Below are 22,273 nucleotides of genomic sequence, written 5' to 3' on the forward strand. Positions count from 1 at the left end.
ACACAGCTGAAGCCACCACAGTGACAGAGCTGGGAGCAACGTGAGCTGCCCTAAACAAACCAACTGGAGTTACTGTCAACTTTAGTGTCACTTCTCTTGGTGCTGGGGAATTGGTTGTTGTCCTTGTCTTTTCCCTTCCTGTGTTCAGTGGCATTGCCAGTTGCCAGCATTTACCCCAAAGGGTTGCTGAAAGGGTTATTCTTGTATTGCATGGAGGTCAATTGTGCCTGAGTCACAGAGTCTATGGAGCTGTAGCTGGGGTGAAGTTCCTGGGTGCTGCTCTTGCTATGTCCCAAAGCCCTCTGTGTGTCTTGGCTGGAATATTTTCTGCTAAATGGCAGCTGGGGAGTGTGAAAAGTGTCTTGGTTGTGTGGGTTGAAATAGTGAGATAAAACAGATCCAGTACAAGACCCTGAAGCTCGAGTCACCAAAAAACCCTCTGAGGAGCAGCCCCAGCAGCCACAAGATGTGGAAATGCCAACCCCTCCATGCTGTCTCCTGCGGCCTTCAGACCTTCACCTTGCTTTATGAGGTAAACTGTGGGTAAGCTGCAGATTGGTGTTCCCCTGGGGCTGGGGAGGAGATGGCAGAGCTGATGGTGGCTGAAACCAGACAAGATCAGCCAGGACCTGGTTGTGCTCTGAAGCTGGAGGTATTTAAACCAGCTCAAGAGCACCTTGTATCAGCACCGAGGCTGTGCAGGCTTTGAGGATGACTGCATAATCATCAGCCTCTGCATACTCTGCAGACTCTGATCTGGGGTCAGGTAAAAGTCAATCCCCTTGCATGCCATAGTGAGACTGGAGGGCTTTTGGTGGGGACAGAAAAGTGAGGAGATGTCAGGGGACAGGTGATGTCCCACAGGCAGGGCACAGGTGGCTGAGGTACCATGAGATGTTTCAGGGGAGTTGATTCCAGAGAGGCCTTTGCTGTCACAGCGATGGCCAGAGGATTTTTTTGTTATGTGGAGAAACACAGCTTGGAAGGTTTATTGGGCATGATGAAAGAAGAGATCACAGGCTGTCTGATGGTCCTTGGGAAAGATCCTCTTGGTGTTCACGTTAAAGTCTGGCTTCTCACAGGGGAAGAGAACCAGCTTGGGATGTCAGTGTACCTGTCTCATGTTCTGACTGGTGTCTCCCAACCTTGAGCTGAAATGAGGCATCTCAGTAATGGTGCTTTGCAGCACTCTGTCCCGTGGCACGAGGGGACAGTGTGCAGTACAACCTGTGTGTGTTTTTGCACATGTGAAATAAATCTGAGAACAGCTTTTGCTCTTCTCAGCTGCCTTGGTTCCGTGACCTCAAGACCCAGAAGTCCCCTGAGAAGTAAGGTGCAGGAATTCAACCACAGTTGGTCAGACAAGGTATCGTGTTGGTGGGTTTTATGTCCACTTTGACACCTTAAAAACTCTGTCAGGCCCCATGGCCTCCACAGTGAGTGACTCCCAGAGCACAGCTGCTGAAATGCTGCTCTGTTTGTCCTGTTGGAGACTTCACAAACCCACCTGGCTGTGTTCCTGTGTGGGCTGCCCTGGCTGAAGGGGGGTTGGACAGGATGATCTCCAGAGCTCCCTTCCAGCCCCTGGCATTCTGTGATTCTATGGACACAAACTTGCAGGAGCCATTGTGCCCGTACCGAGCAGAGGGGAGGGAGGAGGGGGTTGTTTGTGCATCCATCTGGGGTGTGGGGTCTGTGAATATTTGGATGATCAGAACCAAGTCCTCTCTGGCTCGGCTGCCTGCTCAGCAAAGAGAAGAAACGAGACCCTGGGAATCTCCCATGAGCCTGATGAGGAGATCTCCGGGCCCCAGAGATAGAGTAAAATCTGAGTTCCCTGTGTTGTGGGAAGAAATTAATGAGTGGGCATCAGGTGGGAGGAGGCTGTGGGGTGCACAGCAGGCTGGGCACACGATGCTGCAGGGGACCCTGACCCCCAGGCTGCTCATGTGAGCACAGAAACACAGGAAAACTCTGTAAAGCACGCCTGGGCTGATGTTCTCGGACTGTGTAACAGTCTGATGACAAACCCAGCACCTTCAGCCCAGGGGGTCTGCCGGGGGTGAAGGCTGGCGGAGGGGGGTTCCCTACAGCCACGGGGGGGCTCCTGAGCAATACACCCCCTGCCTCGCCCGTGGGGAGTGGTGCTGGGTATCCATAGTGCTACTAATGGGAGAGGGGGGTCATTCCTCACCCGGCTTGGCCGCGCACCAGCCGCGGGTGCAGGGGTGAGCGCGTCCCGGGGCTCCCCCGGCCCCTCACGGGGTGGGCGCTGCAGCTCCGCCCGCGGCCACCGGGGGGCGACAGCCACACACAGCGCCGCCTCGCACCGCCAGGGGGCGCTCTTCACAGTGCCGGCATCTACCGCTAGGGGGCGCTGTGCGCAGTGAGGACCGGGACCGGGACGGCAGCCGGGAGCGGGACCGGGACCGGGAGCGGAGCCACCTCAGGACCCTGCGCAGAACCGGTGAGGCCGAGCGGTGAGTACCAGTGGTCCGCAGCACAGGTGTGTCCAAGCAGGGTGAGGGAGCCGGGACCCCCGTGCCGGGCCCAACCGGTGTCACCCAGCAGGGAAGGGGCTGGCGGTGGGTGACCCGGGGCTGGGTCTGTGCCCGCAGGAGTTTTTGTGGGGTTTTTTTCAAAACGTTTTCCTGTTCGCTCAGACTCGAACCCAGGGGAACCGAGCCGAGAGCCCCCGGGCGAATCCGGACACACCCGGAGCGCTGCGAGGACCTGGGGAGGGGCTTCCTGACGGCAGAGTGCCCCGGAGAGCCCCGGCAGATGCTCGGCAGCGGTACTGGCAGCCCGGCCCGGGCAGCACCGCCCGGGTCAGCGACCCGAGGGGAGGTGTGGCTGGGCCTGGGCTGGGGAGCTGCCTGCAGCCCGGGCAGGGCGGGGGAAAGTACCGGTACCGCCCCGCTGGGCCGCTCCGGAGCCGCCCCCGCCGGACCCTCTCTCCCCGGGGTCTTACCCGGCGGTGCGGGGCGGTGCGGGGCGGAGGTCTCTGGGGCAGCCCCCGCTCCGTGTCCTCAGCAGCCGCTGGCACCCGTGCAGTCACCGGCACCACCGCCCGGTCCCGCTGGAGAGACAGAACCAAACAAGGAGCCCAAAGGGTCACGATCCGTTGCTGAGGCGTTCAGCGGAGGCCGTGTTCTGGGCCGGGCTCGGCCGGGTGGTTGCTGACTCGGGCTCCATCTGGCCCGGGGACCCGCACGGTCCCTCGGAGGGGACCAGTCCCAGCCCCGCGGGCTGTAGAGCTGCGGGACTGCCCGGGCCCCCACCCCACTGCCCACCCCAACGAACCCGGGGGGTGTCCGGGGAGACAGTGAGGAGGAAGGGAGCCCCTTGGGTTCTGCAGACCAGTGATCAATCGCGTGTGAATGACACATCGGGTGTCACAGGTTCACCTGAGAGACCAGGGAGGTGCCGGGCATCCTCATTACAGCCCATTCCTCCCTCTGTGTGTGTCCCTCTCAGAGTGCTGCATAGCAGGGGACCTGACAGCCAGGTCTGCATCAGCTTCTCCAAGCTCTGAAAACACCGTGCCTGTCAGAAACCGTGCAAATTCACCCTTTCTTAGTTGTTTGGGTTTGGGCTTTTTTCCCTATTATTAAAAGTTTTGTTACCGCTTCATCTTTGTGATGTTTAAGTTTTGTTGATTAAGGACAGGTTGTCACTTATTAGACAGCAACAACCTCTGCTTCCTTCCAAATTCTTTGTAACCTTTGCAGTTGTCTGCAGAGAGAGGGCAAACAGACCAGGCATGAACATGAAATACCTGTGCCTTTACCCAGGGGCAGGGTCCCTGCACCAGACCAGAGTTCAGACCAAGGAGAGAAAAGCTGTGCTGCTGTCTGCATCTCCTCTGTGACTAAGCAGAGCGTTTAGTTCCCCAAAGCTGTCAAACTGTAATAAAAACCCCAGTGTGTGTGCTAGAAGCCTTTCAGTGCTAAATGCATATTAAACCAGCCTACTTGTGTTTTTTAATCCTAATGAAGAATTAGCATTGGTGTCAAAGCTTGTTAATGTGATATAAAAATTATTCTGTGCATATATATGTTCCAAGCTGTGTATGGGTGTGCTGCTCCTCTGAGCAAGGTGGGAGGGAACAGCGAGTTGCAGTTACTCTGCTATTAAACACAATCATCACAGGGCTTGGGCTGGCCCTGCACAGGTAGGAGAACTCTGGAGGGAAAGACAGAGCCTTTAAAACAACAAAACCCTGGCATGGCAGTTTTATTTCTGAGTTTGTGTTTCTTACTGATACTTCTGTTAAGGTAATTACTACAGGTAGTATTTTCAACCTCAGGCAGTCACTTACAGGTACCAGCATGTTCCTGGAAGGAGAATGTTAGCTGGTGTCCCACAGACTGTGCAGGGCACCCAGAAGTGGTGCTTCTGCAGAAATACCACAGCATGAATCTGCCAACCCTGCCCAGGGCGTGCCAGGCACAGACACGGAAACCTTTGGCTTTCAGCACCTTTGGCTTTCACTCCACATTAATGCTGAGTTTTCTTGTTTTCTCACCTGTACCTCTACCCAGCAGTTACCAGTACCATCTGACCATCCAGAAAACCAGCCAGAAGGACAGAGGTTTTGGAAAGGGCTAGCAGCTGCATGCCCTGCACTCCAACAGACCCCAGAGCCCTGCTGGAGGGGACACCAGGGTAAGTATTTGCAGTGTCCCACACTCCTTTTCCTGTTCACATCAGATGCTACCTTGCAGGATGGTGCAGGTTTCTAGTCGTGGCTCACTGACTGGTGTGATCAGTGGCAGAGTGACTCAGTTCTTCAGGAACATCAAGTATGCACAGATGCTGCTGACCCACTTCAGAGCCTGGTGAAGTACCCTTTGGGATCTGCCAAGTGCCCTTCTCCCTGGTGAACACAGGCTAACAATAGCAGAAGCTGATCTTTTAGGAACACAGCTGTTTTTCCACCACCAGACAGCAATTCCCCAGAGGAGACAGACTGCAGAGGAGGCAGCCAAAGGTAAAATCTACATGAGAATAATACTAGTAATTTTTTTCCTATTTATTATCATTTGCTTTTCAAAGTTTTTAAATGTGTAAGTAAAATTGCAATGGGCTATCTGCTCTCTCGTGAAGCACAGAGTGAACATATGCTTATTTTAACACATTTCTTCAGGCAGTGGCTGATAGTTATCTTGCCACATGCTGTGGTCTGGGTGAACTGTGCTTAAAAATTATCAGAGGCTGAATCCATCAAATACAAAGACTGTGGCTGCCTGCAAGGTAACCACATGTTTGAAAGTACTAGCAGCCCTTCAACAGCTGTACAGCAGCAAGAAAACGTGATTTAACTTCGGAAAAGAGACAGTAGTAAAACATCCTCCAATACCTTTTTTTTTTTTTTTTCCTATGTTAGGCAGCTAACTGCCTAAACCCTGGATTCTTTTCCAATAAATCCACTCAAACCTGAGTGTGACATTTCAAGTCAGAGACCAGCTTCATTTTGGTAAATCCCAGCCACAGATTTCACCAGTCCTGCAGGAAGCAGTTAGCTTTAAAGAAGAGTTTCAGGATTTTCCTGGCATCATCACAGTGAAAAGAGACAGCAACCCTTACAAAAGAGATTTTTGGCTGCAATTCTGAAACTGAAGGTAGAAATGATAACAAACTGGCAAGTACATGACAAGGGATGACTCTGTCCAGCATAAATCAGAGAATATGGAGGCTGAGGGACAATGGCCTGCAGTGCTGCTCCAGCCACACTGCACACTTTTGCAGCTGTCTCTGATGATGCAGTTGGGTTTTTTTTGTTCCTCACACGTGGGACAAGCTGCAAGGCCAGCCTTCTCAATTCCTGCATGGTCACTTTCAGTTCAGCTTGGGTATTTCTGCTCACAGAAAGTCTCCAGAAATAATAATCCTTTCTGGAAGCTGCTTTGTTGTTATTGCACAAGTGTCTTTCTCATCTCATTTCAGATGCTGCTAATCCGGTCATTAGCTTGGGCAATTAGGGATGAAGGAGCTGTTATCAACAGTCTGCTCTAGAAACCCCCTAAATCTAACAGGCTGTCTCAGAAGGGAAACACTTGTTACTGTGATGGGAAAAGTCATACGCGTCTTTCTTTTTTTTACTGCCACAGCTGTAATAAAGTCGTGAAGTCTTTCACACCTTCCCACTTTCTCCCTGGCATTATTTTATCTCTCTGCAGGAGGGTTTGGAGAAAGAGTCATCTCCTATTTGCCAGTGATCAAAATACTCCAGCAGGAACAGTCAAGAAGAATACTTGCTTTTTCCAGCTTCTCTCCTAAGAGAACTGCTTCCCAGAATATGTGCCCACCCTTGGTTGTAGCAAGCCAGAGCTCATGCCTGTCACAGGGGATCAGCACTGTTATGATTCCCAAACAGTCATAAAAGCAAACTGGAAACCAGGGCAGGAGAAGCTTCTCTCCAGTACCTCGATAAATAAACTGCTTAAGGAATTTCTGTCACCTCAAGCAAAAAATTATTTTAAAAATGAGAAGCAGTTTGACTATTGAACTTCTGCAACAGAAGAAGAGGGAGAAGCCAAACCCTGGCGGTCCAGCTCACCTCTGCCTCTTCTGCCTCCTTAACCCTTGGTTGGAAGAACATCTTGTAGCCCCAGGAAACTTGGTCAGGAAGCCAGGGAGTGACACCTTGCTCAGTATGGTGGCCTCTAGATTCAGTCATGGAATCTTTGCAGGATAAAAACTATCTCCACTAAGTTCCCTATAGACCAGCAAAATAAAACACTTGAAAAATCAGTGATAGGTTTCTCTTTATGTGTCTGGCTTCCAACCTGGCAAAAATCCTTCCATGCAAGGAACAGATTAAAAGAAACAACTGACAAGAAATTGGCTAAAGTCTCCATAGCAGGTGAGGAAGGTAATGTTAACACTCCCTGTTACTTCAGCAGAAAAACCCTCCCTATGAGTTGAGTGGAGTGTGGTTTGTATTTCTCCCTACGAGCACTCCCTGTCAGAACAACAGCTTTGGCTATCAGTATCATCAGTTAACTTTGACTTGCAGCACTGAGGACAAGATAACTCAGTGCCAGGAAGGGGAGCTGCACAGAACATAAGAGGTCCCTTTAAAAAGATAGTGCAGCAAGTTTCAAACTACTTTATAAATCTTCTCTTCCTTCTTCCTTATTTCCAGTCCCCCCACATGCTCAGTAACAGCTTAACAATGTTTTTCTAGCAGTATGGGTAGCTATACTTGCATACTTTCTACAGCAAACTCTCCTTGCAGCCATTTTCAAAGCAGTTACCTCAATTCTCATGGCAACGGGACATCCCTGATTTGCCTTGGTGAGTGTCACAGCATTTGACAGCTGTGTGAGAACGTCCCCAGAGTGCACCCGTGGAACAACCTAGAGCTCCCAGAGGGAGCTTGCAGGTGCAAAGTCATGCTAGCTAGCAAACTTCAAGAAGAAAAGTTTTCCTGAACAACTAGAATTGATCCTCTCCAAGTAAATAAATCCCAAAGCTTCCCTCCCTTAAGCACTTGACTGCTGACAGACTTGGTGACCTTTCATAGTAAATCACCCCAACTTGCATCCTGCTTAGTGAATGCACCAGAATGCAGGAAACTTTAGTCTGTAAGGTAAAACCAGTCCCAATTCCCCCTTTCCCACACCATGAATACTTGGCAAAAACAAAGCTTGATGTCATTATTGGGTGGGTGTCAGCAGCTTGTTTAAGTGAGGCATTTGATAAGATGTAGAGCTTCCTGCAAAGTTGCCACTGTTCAGACTGCTGTTTCCTTCACACAAGATGGGAATCTGGTGAATTTATCACCAAGAAAACCAGGTCATTATTATGCTTAGTAAAAACTTTTTCTCCTTGTAGGCCAACATCTGGATTGAATTAACACTTAAGCCAAACCACTTCACAGGTTCTGCCTAGACTAACATCAAGGAAGTTAACCAGATTGATGTGTTTTGCAACCCTCAGCTACTGTGTGAGCTGTAGAATTTGTGCAAATAATTCTTTTCTAAAGATCAGAACAACCTTTGCTGAGATAGTATCAGTCATCTTTCTCAAATTTTCTTTCAGTAGGTTTATACATCCAGCTATGGAAAATACAGCCTATCAATAACCAGAACAACCCATCAGCACCCATCTCATTTCTCTGATTCTCACCCTGTTTCTCAGATGCCTCACCAAGCTCATGTACACAGCTCTAAAAGGAAGTAAACCAAGGGACCAGCTGAAAAAAATTCTATTGCATCAAACAAAACAGTAAATTAAAAAGCTTTCAACATATAAAAGTAATGGGATAGCAAAGCTCTCTAAAGTGATTATATGCTTGTGTTGGATTTACCAGCCAAAAAAAAAAATGTGATGACAATTTACAGAGCAATCAAATCCCCACTTACAGCTGCACTTAAGCTTTAAGTATGTTTATAGTGCAATGGTACCTTGCACTTCACAGCAAGCAGGGCTTTGGTTCTCAAGCCTTTTATTGAAGCCCTTTTGTTGCTACCCACTGCAAGGGATAGGCTGAAGCTTCACATGGCTACACAAAGGAGCAGCAAAAGCAGGCAACGTGGAAGAAGGTAAGGCAGGGTCTGCAGCCAGCAGGCAGGGCTGTGCCTCAGCAGCACAGGGCACAGCCCACAGTCATTAAATGAAGCAGGAGCAACAGGTCTAGGGAAGACAACCTCAGCAAGCCACAACCTAAGCTTTATGAGGCCACCCCACAGCAGTAAGAGAACCCTGAAATGCACCCAAAGCAGCAGGACAGCAAGGCACAGACTAGAACACAAACCAGGGAACCAGCACAGCATCACTGCAGAAGCAAAATTGCTGGGCCAATGGGCACAGGCTGTGTGGTGGAGACACAGGGTCACCAGGTGCCCTCAGCACCCTGACACCTTCCATGTCAGTTATCTCATGATAATAGGAATGGAAATAGGGAGATATGAGCTTGGACCAAGCCACCTGAGCTGTACAAATACCTCCTATATCTGCAGTCACCATGAGCCAAGCAGTATGCTGCCAGATGCTGATGTGCCACTTGCTGTGTTGCCTGTGGAAAGGCAGCCCCAAAACACTGCCCTAGCCATGTAATTTGCCTACACTTCAGGAAAGAAACAACAAGGCTGCTGACTGGATTGTAGCCCAAAGGAATGAAATGAGATTTGCCCCTGTCAAAATTAGTGATATTATTTAATGCAATCAAGTTTCTACTGTGTGGAAGTGACTTGGTTTTTCAGAAAAAGAAAAGAAAGAAAGAAGGAAAGAAGGAAAGAAAGAAGGAAAGAAGGAAAGAAGGAAAGAAGGAAAGAAAGAAAGAAAGAAAGAAAGAAAGAAAGAAAGAAAGAAAGAAAGAAAGAAAGAAAGAAAGAAAGAAAGAAAGAAAGAAAGAAAGAAAGAAAGAAAGAAAGAAAGAAAGAAAGAAAGAAGGAAAGAAGGAAAGAAGGAAAGAAGGAAGGAAAGAAAAGATTAAAATGCCTTTCTGTATCTTTAGATCTTCATTAAGATGTGACATTTAGCAAGAGATTTTTCCAAAGCACCTCAGAGGATTGGGACACTCAATTTCTCTTGGTTTAATTGTGTAGTTGAGTCCCCAGCCACCTTTGAAAATTGTGTCTTTAAAGCTTTGTTCATGCATAGGTGACCCTCATCTATAAAACTGGTAACACTTTCTCAATTTATTTTAAGATGTGGCTCTATTCAAAACTCATGGGCAATCCCCCAGGGTGGAGGAGGAAGCACAACCTTGTGTAAGTATGAAAAGAGGAAAGGTGTATGTAAAGACTAGCAAAAGCTACAAGTGTCAGAGCACAACAGCGATGGATTTTTGTTTAAAGTCTGCAACCATAATGTGGGGTTCATGATTTAGATATGCAAGGACCGTTTTTGCCCTTTCACCAGAGAAAGGAAGGTTTGCCTAAATATCCCAAAGGAAGAATGGCATCAACAGTTAAGTAAAACAGACACACAATGTTCTGTTGCAAAGACTTGCAGGTGCTTTGACAGGAACATGTGTCCTTTCCTCTGTCTTAAAAACCGAGCAAAAGTGATGGGGGTGAGATTCCTCTGCAGATCACAAAATCACAGGCTGTCTTTGGTTGGAAGAGACCCTCATGATCACCCAGTCCAACCTTTGACATGACAATGACATGAGACAAAGTGCCAGAAAGCTTGTCTAGCTGAAAGGTGAGCAGCTGGAGCTTTGAATCATTTGACTTCTCACACGATGAGATCTCTGCCCTCAGAAGCAGCTGACAGAGCTGGGTGTCCTTTTAACTCCTGGGTTTATCTGCCTGTAACACGTCATGTCCTCAGGCTTAACACATTCTGATTTACTGGTAAGGAGCATGAATGTCCCCTTGAGCACAGGAGAACCTTCCCGGGGGGTCAGTAAAGTGCCTGCTGGGCCCCTCTGAGGCAGTGCTGCCCTGGGGCACCCAGCTGAATGGGGGCACCTCTCTTTTGGGTTGAGCAGCTTGTGGTGTGCTGACAAGTGGCAGCTGTAACCCAGGTTGCTCTGGCAGTACAAAGCTGTGTCAGTTGTAGAAAGTGCCCAGTGTGATCTGGGCACACTCAAGTAATTCTGCTCCCTGGTGAGAATCAGTACTTAGAGGCTTCCTCAAGGGCTGCTTGAGGCGCAGTCCCTCTGCAGGAGGTAATAGCTATCTGAAGGTTAGAGTGCCCTGTACTGGTGTCCATGGAGGGCTCAACATGCCACTTCTGTACTTTCTGGTCTCACTGGCTCCCAGAAATCCCCACTTCAGCTCTGATTTTACATGGGGGAAGTTTTCTGTGACTCATTCTTTAATTTTCCTTTTTAAAAAAGCAATATTCTTCCTGGCAGTATTTAAGCAGTTTGATAGTGTCCTGCTTGGGTCAGGTGGGCTGACAGCTTCGCAACACAGCATTTTATTTCTTGGAAAATGCATCTAAACAGAATGAAAACTTTCTGCCAGAAGCTTTCTGCAATGGGAGGAAGAAGAGTTTGCTCTTCACTGAAAGAAAATGTTTTGATCTCATGTTTTGAAATTCTTCTGCGCTTTGTTTCATCACCAATGAGAGGATATTAACAAAGCAGAACTCAAGCAGGATGTTTCAGTATTAGCAAACCACAAAGTGGTGACCAACGTGCTCTTTACCCTCTGCCCTAAGCCAGTCTCTGAAGAAGCCAGTGATGTACCGACTGGTCTTCTAACTGTACCCCTAACCTTGCACCCTGAGACTTCCCCTTCCTCATCACCTCTGTGCTCTCTTCCAGGTGGTGAGACAGAAGTAAAGACTCCTTCAGATGAGGAGACAAGTTCCTGGATGTGAAGGTATCTCTTCTTCTTCTCCAAAACTTATTTTTACATTGAAACAAGCAAACAAAAAATTAAGGGAGCACAAATACAAAGCTTCATCCATCAATTTCTTGTGTCTTGCTTGGCTCTGTGGAGTCTGCCAAGGTGTCTTCTGGTAGCATTTTGTGCTGCTTTGTAGTTCATTTCTCCTGGATGGTGTTTCTTTCTTCCAGTGCCAAGTGACAGTCCCCAAGCTTTGTAAAATAGCTGTTTTTTCTAGAGGATATGAATTTTCCAGCCTTGGCAGATATTTTAGCCCTCCCAAGGACTCAGAAGATGCTAGCAACATAGTACATGGGAAGAATTTTTTTTTCAGTAGATCCTGTTCTGCCGGTGCAGAGTCACTTGTCAAGGACAATAGCTGTTGGCAGAGCATTAATATGACAGAATCGGGTGTGCTGCCAAGGAAAGAAAACTCTTTTGTGGTTTATGCAATGTTTCACTGGCCCGTCAGCTAGACATCACCATTGATGGTGAACTGAAAAATGCCTTTCACCATTCGTAGGAAAAGAAAAGACTACTCAGCAAAATGAAAATAGATTTTGCTGAACCCCTACAGCAACAATAGGAGGTGGGGTGGATGTGTGTGCGTGTGTTTGGGTTTGTGTGTGCCTTGCCACAACTGCACTCTGTGCTGGAGCAGCCCTGCACATTAGGGAAAAGATGTTCACCCTCTGCAAAATGGAGGATAGAGTGAGGTCCTCTTTGCACTGGCCTCTGAGAAAACTTGGAGATGATGCTGATTGCATGAAACAAAGAGTCTTTCAACTTCAGAGATGTTGACTACAGGGCCATCTTTGTACTTGGGTATTCTGCCTGTTTGTTGTCCCAGGGATCATGGGATTATCTAAATTGGCTTTAAGAAGCTGACTTGCTTTTGCTCAAGAGATATCCTGGCATTTAACAAACTAAATGGACAGTTGTAACTGAGGCCCATGAAGTTTCAATTCTTTCTTGAGATGTCTGAGTTAGGAAGAACAGTGCTTATTGATTCTCATCCTGTCATTCATTCATTCATTCATTCATGGGAAGTACCCATGGATGTTTGGAGAAAGGCTGGGTCTGAAAGGCCAAGTAAGTGTCTGTAATGATTTCAGCTCACAGAAGGAAGGAGCTGTGTGGCAGTGACCATGCCAAGGTGACAGTGATATCTGGGACTTATCAGCCATGGCAGCCTGATTAACAATGATGGCTCTTGCATTTGCCACTTCTAACCTCTCCTTACTGCTCACACACTAATTATTGCTCCTAACACTTAGAAATGACCCAGCTTCCTCTGTACCTACTCATGCACAAAATAAGGTAAGACAAATGAACAAATGAACAGTACTTTAATTCTAAATGGGAATGTCCACACTGGGTCACTGCCATCTAATTAATCCATTTTATCTCAGCACCTCCACACCAGAAGACTCTTTCTGAGTGTTTCAAGGCTTCTGCTTCTGCTGTACAGCATCCCCCTGCCCAGTGTCCTGACAGCCAGACTGGAGGTGATGCTGTGTGATGTAGCTGGTCTCATCACTGGACAAGCTGCTTCCAAATAGGTGGAGGAACCTATGCTACTGAAGGATCATGACCATGTCCCAGCTACTTCTAGAAACCACCTGAAATAGTGCTTGGAGTCTGTGCACATGAAATGAAATGTGTGCTTGAAGCTTGTCAGGAGGCTGGTTCCTTGCTGTGGTAGCACAAGCTGCTGCAAGCTGCATCCCTTCCTACAGGGAAAGACACAGCACTCTGGATCCTGCGGAACAGGAGCTTTAAGCTGCTGGATCAGCAGAATGCTGGTTGCTTTCACCTCTCACTAGCTGTCTGGAGTTGCACGGAAGAATGTTTGTAAGACAGCATTTCCTCTCTGGCTGGAGCTTCCTGTGTAGTCTACAGGGTCTGTCTCCAGGCTTTGCACTGCCCCCTCCTTTCCCTTTCCCTTTCCTTCCCAGCCTGGACTGGCTCTTGTCTTTCACACCTCTAGTGTCAATGTGCTCAGTGCATGAAGAGAGGTGCAACTCCTCTCCCATCGCCCAAAAGTAACCCTGGCAAACACTGAATTATCTGCACAGTTGAATATCTTCAAAGGAAGAAAATAATTTTTTTCTGTACCTTACAGTAGACTTTATAATTTAACTGCCAAGCCATATTTTCCAGATGTTTTACTAGATAAAGTAAACGTATAGTTACAAAGAGGGCTCACTGTGACTACCAGGTGTTTGTGCCTCAGGTGCAGGAGTACTGGGAAACTCTGAGTTCAGAAAGCATGAAACATCCTTCACCCTCGCTTTAGGCATTGTTCTTAATTGGGTGACTCTGAGAATAATGAAGTGTCCCCATCACTGGGTGACACATATCATGCCAACCTGTGTGACCAGGAGACTGCCACCACCCCTGCCATCTGAGGTTGTGCAGAGCTCTTGGTTTATCCACGTCCTGTCCAGAAAGCATAGCAAGACTCTGCAAGGGAAGATTGTTACCAAATGGCTCAACTGCTCTCACTGACTGACCAGCGGTGGCTGCCTGTGGGTGGAGCAATCTTAATTTTGGCTACAGCTGCTTGTGCTTTAGGCTAAGCACCCTGCCAAAACTTTGTGATCTGCATGGTGCAGCATGTGGGACATCTGACAGCTTGTACAAAGGAATGAAAAAAAGTGATTGTGTGCTAGGAGCCAAGAGGTTCAGGAAGGGGTGAAGCCAGGACTCCCAGTTACAGGTGTGCTGCCCAGGGGAGGTCAGCAATGTGATGCAGCACAGACCTGGTTTACATTATTTTAAAAATGCTTTTCACCAGTGACAGAGCCTGTGAGGAACAGATTATGGACACACACTTGGTTTTAGAATTAAAATGGGATGTGTAAGGGTTTCTGCTGTGTTTCACCTGGCATGCCCAAGGAGCAGCCCAACTGTGTGAGTGCCTCTTTAAATGCCTGTCTTCCTCCAGAGCCAGGGTCAGTCAGGACCTTGGAGCTGACCTGTGAACAACAGAAAGGGGCAAAGGAAAGTGAGCAGCTTTCGTGCTCTTTACTTTGTGGTGAGTCTGCTCATGGGTGTTAACATCTACTTTATTCTCTTCTCCTGTAAGGTATTTGTGTAGCCCTTCCTTGTATATAGATGTAAGCTTGTGCAATGCCCTCATACTGTGCATCACAGTGTATTTTGGTTGTATTTGTAACTGAAAATTACTCCATTGAAACCTTAAATTGTGTAAGCAAAAAATCCTCAATACCACAATTCTAAAGATCCTGTGCTCATCGTGGGGGCTGATCCAATTAGGGGGCTACTGGTTTCATTGCTGCTGATAGCTGGTGCCTGCTATCCCTTCAGCAGAGCCTGCAGGAGGCACCTGTATTTAATCCTGATCTGGAGAGGTTTTGCTTAACTGACCTGCACTAAGTGCTGGGGAACAGCTGGGCTTCATGCTGGAGGTTGTTTGTGTACAGTGTTCTGCTTTTCATGAAGGGATGAGGAAGGCAGCCTTCAGCAGAGGTAATAAAATAAACTAATGAACAGACAACCCTTAGAGAGCATGTGTACTAACACAGGACTTGGCTCAGGCTCTGCTATGGCCTTGAGTTAGGCAGTGGCTCTACTGGGGGGAGCACTGCACCAGGGGATCAGTGAGGTGACACCCAAGGCATATGGGGTGAGTTGTGCCTCAGAGCAGGGTGGCTGTTAGTGCTGATAAGTGCTGATAACCTCCTCAGAGCTTGTGCTGTAACCTGTCTCTGGCAGAGGGACAGCTAGGCTGTGCTCAACCCCAGGGAGAGGTTTCCCTTGAGGACTTATGTAAGTAGGAAGCAAATGACTTGCACTTCAAAGTCATAATGCTGCAGGAGGAGAGCTAAAGGAGCTCAGAGAGGCAGCCGGGAGTTAGTCACACCTTTGATGTGTCCTTATCTTATCAGGATAAGCAGATATAAGGCCTCAGTAGAGGCTGGCCAAGTGGCAAGTTGTTGGTTGAGTAGACTGAGTGGATAGGCCTTGGCTTCTTAAGTGAGCAAGTCCTGGAGAACTTTAATCCTAGAGCATTAAACAACTAAAGTGACGATGCAGACTGTGAACTGTAATGCTCTCCATTAATGCAGCAGCTGTGAGAAGATGGGGCAAAGGCCTGGGCTGGGACACACGCAGCATGTTGCACCCCTGAGGATGCTTCAAGCCCTCACAGCTGATGAGGTTCGAGGTCACCATCACCAAACTCAGGTGGCTGCTTTTGGTAAACAAGATCCTGATTCACTTGCTTCAGTCATTAGAGAAGAGCCAGCACTGTGGGTGACTGCCAGCCAAGAGCCTGGATTACACTGTGCTGGAATAGAGCAAACCACTCTTTAATTTTCAGTACAGGCAGGCTCACCTTTAGGCTTCAGGAGGCACTTGTCCTTGAGTCTGTTTGCTTGTTTCAGCCTTCCAGAGAAGAAGTGATTAATGGGGGATAACCACCCAAGTTACCGTTGAAGGCTTGAAGCTTTACTCTCATTTATTTATTTATTTATTTATTTTAATTCTTTTTTTCCCCCCTGCTATGTTATCTGCTTAGCAGCTGAACCAAGGTTGGTTCTGTCTACCTTCATGCCAAAAGCCCACAAAAAGGTACCTGACCTAGGTTAAGACACTTCCTAGGAAGAGCCATGGCATACATTTGAAGCTGCTTCTGAGCACCTGAAGCACATTCTGATCTGATGCCTCTGAGCCGAGGCTGGGCATGGTGTGCTTTATTGCCATGGAAGCACAGCTGTCTGTCACAAGTACAGTTTGACAGACATCACTGGGGACTTGGAAGTGCTAATATGCAAGGTGCTATCACTTGCCTTCAGACTTTGTACTTGTGCAAAAAAGCACAACTGAGCAGAGCACTTCTGCAAAGAGAATGCCCTGGTTATCTGTGTTCTTTCAGATCAGCTTGATTTTTCTAAGTGCCCTCCAAAGAAGTGACTCTTGAAACAACTGTGTGGTTGACCTGAGCATACTGTGCCCTCTCCAGCTGCCTTGACCTTTGACAGCCAAACTGGGCTGGCAACATCAGTCCTCCTGGGTGCTGTGTTCTTGGCTAATCACTTAGCCCAAGCAGCCAGAATTAGATGAGGAGCCAAGAGCAGAGGGAAAGGCTTGATAGATGCTGCAGTGCAAGGCATAGAATCCCTGCATCAGGGCCTCTTAACTTCAAAACTTCCAATTTTTGTCAGCTCAGGGTGTCAGGGAGCTTCCATAGTTTTCTTTTCTCCCTTTCAAAGGCCTTCCTGGACAGTTTACTGAAGCAGTGAGCTCAGCACAGGCTGAAGTAGTGGCATGGCACTCGAGTGGTTAACAGCCTTGTTTTCCCATCTGCATGGGAAAATGACTGTTCCTCTACAGCTACTGCTCTGAGCAATGGGCTGCTGTCCTTCCTGGCTGCATCCGGAGGGGACTTCCTCCCTTCAGAGACACTGGAGCTTATCTGTAGCACTCTCAGTAACTGGAGGAACAAGTGAGAGGTGCAGTCATGAGATCTGCTGCTATGAGCTAGCCTTACAAAACTGAAGCTAAGCATTCCTCCCCTCACCAGTGCCCACAAGAACAATTTTTGCTGCCAAAGGGGAAACTGATGTCTGGCTCATGCAGGTCTTCACACACCAGGCTGTCAGGCAAAGCATTTTAAAGAAGCATGGTAAACACTGCAGCAGAAGTGTTAATGCTGCTGTCTCAGACTTGGTTGGTATGCTGATGGTAGGGTTGGTAAATTAAGAATTTTGAAGCTCATGTTCTGCTTTTCACATTTGGATTTTGTGACATGTTTTATAGTCCTTAAAATGCACTGCTTTAACCACATCTATAAGCACAAATTATATGTACATGTACTGTGCTCTTAGCTTCTAATCCTACTGTTTGTTCAGGAGTCAACAGTTAGGGTTCTGGATGATGGTACAAGTTCAGCTTTAAATTATGCTCTGAAAGACTTCACTGTGTGTTCGTGGCTAATTGGAGGCGTTTCAGCACTGGGTCAAGGACATCAGCTTTTAATTACACAAGGGAAGAAACTGAAAAGGAAAACAGTTTCAAAATGCTTTATAACATAAGTAAGGTTATTTGGAAAACAAATCTAGAGTTGCTTTGCTCTGGTAGTGGCTGTGGCTGTCTGAACACTCCAGACCCTGGATCTGCCTTTGGTGATCCAGATATGTGGAACCAATCCCCAGTCCTGTGCACTTCAATCTCACACCCAGAAAGAAATCCTTGTCTCTGGTGATGTTCCTCTGGCTTTGCCCAATGCTTTTGTTTTCACTGCAGTTGCAGGCCCAAGCCCCATAGGGGGCAATGGGAAGCGATGTGCTGCTCAGTTCACTTCAGGTCAGAGGTGTGGTTTACCTGGATTAACTCTGTCCTCACTGCAGCCCCACTCTCTACAAACACATTGTGGTTCATAGGAAAGGTGCCCAGGATGGGGAAGAGGTTCTGAAACCACCTTCTTGACAGAAAGGTGAAGCTTAAGGATCACCTGTTTGGACAGACTTCATGCTGATGTCTGTATGAACAAGGCTCCCTCAGTAACCCAGTGCATTTTGGCTCTGTACTCTTAGGACCACTGGCTTCTCTTTGCAGATCTACAACAAATGTTATGTCACTTAACATCAATCTGACTTTGCCACCTCTTCTTTGTGAAGACTACCAGCTCTTAGGGCCAGGTTCCTTCTGCTGTGATACAGGCTAATGTCCTTCTAAAGCACTAAGTTGTCTTTAAAAAAGTAATGCAGTTTACCTGATGGAAAGAGGGTGTAAATCAAACAGTGGCATTCTGGTATTGCTTTTCTGTGTCTGTCTAACAGAAAATAAGTGGCTTCATTGTGATGACTGAGAGCTCTCACACTCATTTTCTGAAACTGGTATTGAGAGTTGTGCACGACATCTGATGCACAGTGGATGATCAGTAACTGCTGCACCAGGTACTTATACAAGACAAAAAAAGGGATTAGGTACTAAATAGCTCTGAGGTTCTCACACTATCAGATGTCCATTGCCCTCCAGTGTCTGACAAGCTGAAAGCCCTTCAGCAGGGACTATGAGAAGGTATCTCTCTTCACTGCTCCCAGTAATAACAAAAGTGCAGGATCTTAATGTCTTTAAGACACCTGTCAAGAGTAAGTTCACTTTTAAGCCATGCTTCGTAAGGACTTACCTCTACTGGCAGTAGAAGTAGGGATTTTGGCTTGGTCAGTGTCAATCCAAAGTGGGAAGGAAGCCAACAGACAGCTTGTTCTTGTTCTTTTTGTCCCTGAGTAAGCTGGATTTGTAAGTTATTGAAAAGGGAGAGGGAGGAGAGAAGAAATGAAAACAGCTCTAACCAGCTGGAACTAGATCTCTCCTAGCTGGACAGTTACAATTTGTCAAACAGAAACAATGCCTAACTGTTTGCTTTGCAAGTAAACATGACTGGAACAAAGCCTCAGCTGTGTGTGTGTGTACTTGTGAACCTCCTTGCACTTACTTTGCTGGCTGTCCACGTGCTGGTCAGTGTTTGGCCTGTATCTTTAATCAAAGACAAAAGGAGAGGGATGGGCAGGCAGCGACAGGCAAACACAGCCCTTCCATGCACTGGGAGACCTCCAGTTTGTCTGTGCTGGGCCTGTGGTATGCCTCTGGTGTGTCTGAAATGTTGCTGTAGTTCCACATGTTTGTAAAAGTGGAGTTGGCAAGTAAATTTGGATTAATTAGGGCCAGCTACAATTACCTCATGGAGCTCTATAAACAAAACAGCTATCCTGGAGAGGCTTATGAGCATGGCTAATTTGGTTGCTAACATGGTCATTAGGACTGCACGGTGGGGGAAGGTGCAATCAGCAGAGTGGTGTTACCCAGGTACCTTTATTCTACACTGCTCAGCTGCCCAAGGTGCTGCCCAGCATGCCAGTTCTGACCTTCCCCTTCCATTTCCTCCCAGGGAACATCAACCATTCATTGTCAGCTAGAAAGGCACAGAGCCAGGGTTGCTGTTAGAGAACCCACTCCTCTGCTTCATCGCTCCTGGTTCACAAGCCAGCAGCCCTGTTCTGATTGTGAAAGCTGGAAACAGTGAGGCTGATGCTTTATTTTCCAACATCATTTTCAAGAGTGGAGTCTCAAAACAGTAACAATATGTAAGTAGTTTCTCACTGCTCCTAGTGATTGGAGGAAGAATGAGGGGAATGTGTCCCATGGTGCCAGAGTGAACTGGAAACAGAACAGTGAACTTCTGGTGAAATGAGATAAAGTAGTCCAATTAGCCTGTTCACTTAATTAAAATTCTTTTCTTTGTGTCGGTTTGTCCAGGTTAAATGACATGTGAGGGGAGCAGCTGATGTATGTCTACAAGCATCTCAAAAAATATGACATTAGGGTGGGGAAAAAGTTGGGGAGTGGTGAAGTGTAGGACGGGGAACAGGAATGCTGGAATCAGAAAAAGAAGTATTGGGGATGATGGAGATTGGATGCTCAGTTTAGTTTACTTGCAGGCAGTGAAGGATTTCTCATCCAAGGTGAGACGAGGTGACTTGATGCTTCAGTCTGGACACAGTACTGAGAGCAACATGCAAAGGAATAGCTTTCCCCATAGGTGCAGGGACAAGCTGTGTGATTCAGTTCCTGCAAATGGAGCGTTAAAATCCTCGCTCATTTTCTGTCTGCTTTCCAAGATCCTTGAAGAAGCTGAAGCCCAACTATGCCTTAGCTACACTATTCTCTTGGAGCCTTTCAGTGCTGAGGTCTCTGCTACAACAGTGGGCTCCTCCTCAGCTGCCACCTTTCAGTTTGTTCTGACCATGGAAGACGATGCCAAATGGCAGCGTAAACCGATCCTTGGCTCACAGCTCTTGGCAAACCAGCCCTGGAAGTGATTAGCCTTTAACTTCACTTATCTGCTTAGCAGCCCAGCTCTCTGAAGTAAGAGATTGGCACTGGCGCCAGCAGGCTGGAGAAGGTGACGGGGTATTGGCTCATACCAAGCTGCATCCAAAAGGTTTCCCTTCAGGGGTACGAGGAAAGCACTTCAGGAAGGCTGAAGGATGAATGGTTTGTTTTCTGATGTGCATGGGACTGACCTTGCCAATATCCAAAGGCAAGGGAGGCTGTGGAGGCTCTATATGGTGAAACAAAAACCTGGGAGCATTTAAATAACCAAGGGTATGCTTTAATGGGTTATTAAAAGTTCCTGGCGCAAATGAGGCTAACAAACCTTGTGTGCACTAGCCAGGCAGCCGAGATTAATCTCTTAGACTGCAGGAGATGCAGCTACAGTGCTCATGCAGTGAATGAGTAGTCTTTGATCCTCCTGACACAAGTCCTTCACAGTGTACTTCACTAACTTTCCCTTAGGTCAGCCCTATCCTTATCCCTCTTCCAGCCTGTGTGTTGCAAGTCTGGAGTTGTGCAGGCTGGGGGTTTTGCTCAATTATCATTGTACAAAAAGCAAAAAGCTTTTGAAAGCTTCCAAATTAGAAGAGGTAATTGTGTCAGAAACAGGGGATTGCCAGGCTCCTGTCATTGAGGGGAATCAAGGGCAGGACGAGGAGGAGGGGGACAAAGAGGGGGGAGCACAATGGCATTTAGTGGTGAATCCTCATGTGGAGCAAGACTGTCTCCTGGCAACGTGTGGCAATTGGTGGATGGAGCAAAAGGAGCCCGAACGAGGTGCCAGGGTCCATTTCAAGTGTTCTGGAGAAATTTGCTGTTCACTTATTGCAGACCTGCCTGGTTTATTAATAATGCTTCCTTCTGATGTAAGCCTCAGTGCTGCAGAAGCACTGACAAGAAGTGTATGTAGGGCACAGATCTGCCCGTGGAAGAGTTGGGCAGCATTTTTGCTTGGTGTTCTTCTGGACCTGTTCCTTGGCCATGACATTTTGTTGCCAAGCACTTGGTTGCCATGCCAACTTTTCAGCATTAAATCATAATCTAAGCACAGCAGGAGGCCAAAAGCCTTTTCAGGTCTAGCTCCTGTTCTCTCCCTGTTGATCAGACAACTGGTTGTGTGGGCAGGATTGGCTGGACGCTTGTCAGCAACCACCCAGATGAAAACTTACCCGCAGTGAAGTGACAGTTCCCTTTGGAAATGGGTACCAGGAGTCAACGGGAGCTCTGCCTGGAAGATTTCTGGCTTCCCAGCTCTGCCACCTGTCTGAAACCAAGCACGCTCTGTCACTGAGTGCTCCATCCCCTAACAGGAGCTGCTGCAGAGTGCCAGGGCAGCACTGGTGCTCAGAGCCTGCTGGGGAGCAGGTGAGCCAGGAAAGGCTCCCGTTTGCCAGGTTCACTGCCTTCATTAAACACACTGCCTAGGTCCCCTCACAGTGATACTGCTTCTGGACTGCTAAAGACACACCTCAGATTATCAGGATCAAGGTGTTGAAGCTCCATTGATAACAACGTGTATTAGATCATCAAAATGCTGAAATATGTAGAGTGCACAGGTCATGTATTTTCCTCCCATAATGGGTCAACAAAGAGACACACAGTAATGCTGAAATGGCCCAAGATGAAGGCCCTGCTCTGGGATGAAAGAACTCAAAGAATGGTCAGAAAACCCAGGAGCTCTGATTTGGCCAGAAAGGATTTAATGTCATTCCTCTTGTGTGAAGGCAACTGAACTTATCTCTTAATATAACTCTCAGGTTGTAAGAGCAGGCCAGTTAATAAATGGGGGGTAAATCAGTGAGTGGAATCAGAGCAACTCTGGTGAAAAAGCACGTAGTTAAAGTAAGGCTGTGTTTGGCAGAGAAGACATGGGACCTGAGTTCTCCCTCCCAACTACTTTTAAAAAAGTATTTGCAGCAGAAAGCTTTCTGCTTGTTCCTTTCATGAAACTGATCACCCTGCAGCTTGGAAATTATCAGGTCCATCGAAACACAGGTCAAAAACCAGAACAGGATTTTTAGACAAACTGTCAGCAGAAACAATTTGACTGTTCCTGTCTGTCTTTGGATTTCCAGCTGAGTGTCAGGCATCACCAGGGAACACCGCCTGTT

General features: G+C 47.6%; 1 protein-coding gene across 1 annotated transcript; it reads left to right on the plus strand.

Annotated features, from left to right (window-relative positions):
• Positions 1-1,424: 1,424 nt before the first annotated feature.
• LOC139796382 (protein SPT2 homolog) lies at positions 1,425-6,146 on the plus strand. Its single transcript, XM_071744290.1, has 7 exons — positions 1,425-1,436; positions 2,018-2,144; positions 2,372-2,480; positions 2,664-3,423; positions 4,548-4,668; positions 4,773-5,019; positions 5,394-6,146. Exons 1-4 carry the CDS (start codon positions 1,425-1,427, stop codon positions 3,181-3,183), a joined length of 768 nt encoding a protein of 255 aa, XP_071600391.1. The 3' UTR covers positions 3,184-3,423; positions 4,548-4,668; positions 4,773-5,019; positions 5,394-6,146.
• Positions 6,147-22,273: the final 16,127 nt, after the last annotated feature.

Source organism: Heliangelus exortis, chromosome 4, assembly GCF_036169615.1.
Source record: "Heliangelus exortis chromosome 4, bHelExo1.hap1, whole genome shotgun sequence".
Taxonomy (NCBI): domain Eukaryota; kingdom Metazoa; phylum Chordata; class Aves; order Apodiformes; family Trochilidae; genus Heliangelus; species Heliangelus exortis.

What these genes read in the sequence shown, in the direction of transcription:
- LOC139796382 (XM_071744290.1), top strand. An exon ending in TGCCTCGCCCGTGGGGAGTG is followed by an intron (nt 2,145 to 2,371) that starts GTGCTGGGTATC and finishes ATCTACCGCTAG; the next exon opens with GGGGCGCTGTGCGCAGTGAG. An exon ending in AGAACCGGTGAGGCCGAGCG is followed by an intron (nt 2,481 to 2,663) that starts GTGAGTACCAGT and finishes CTGTTCGCTCAG; the next exon opens with ACTCGAACCCAGGGGAACCG.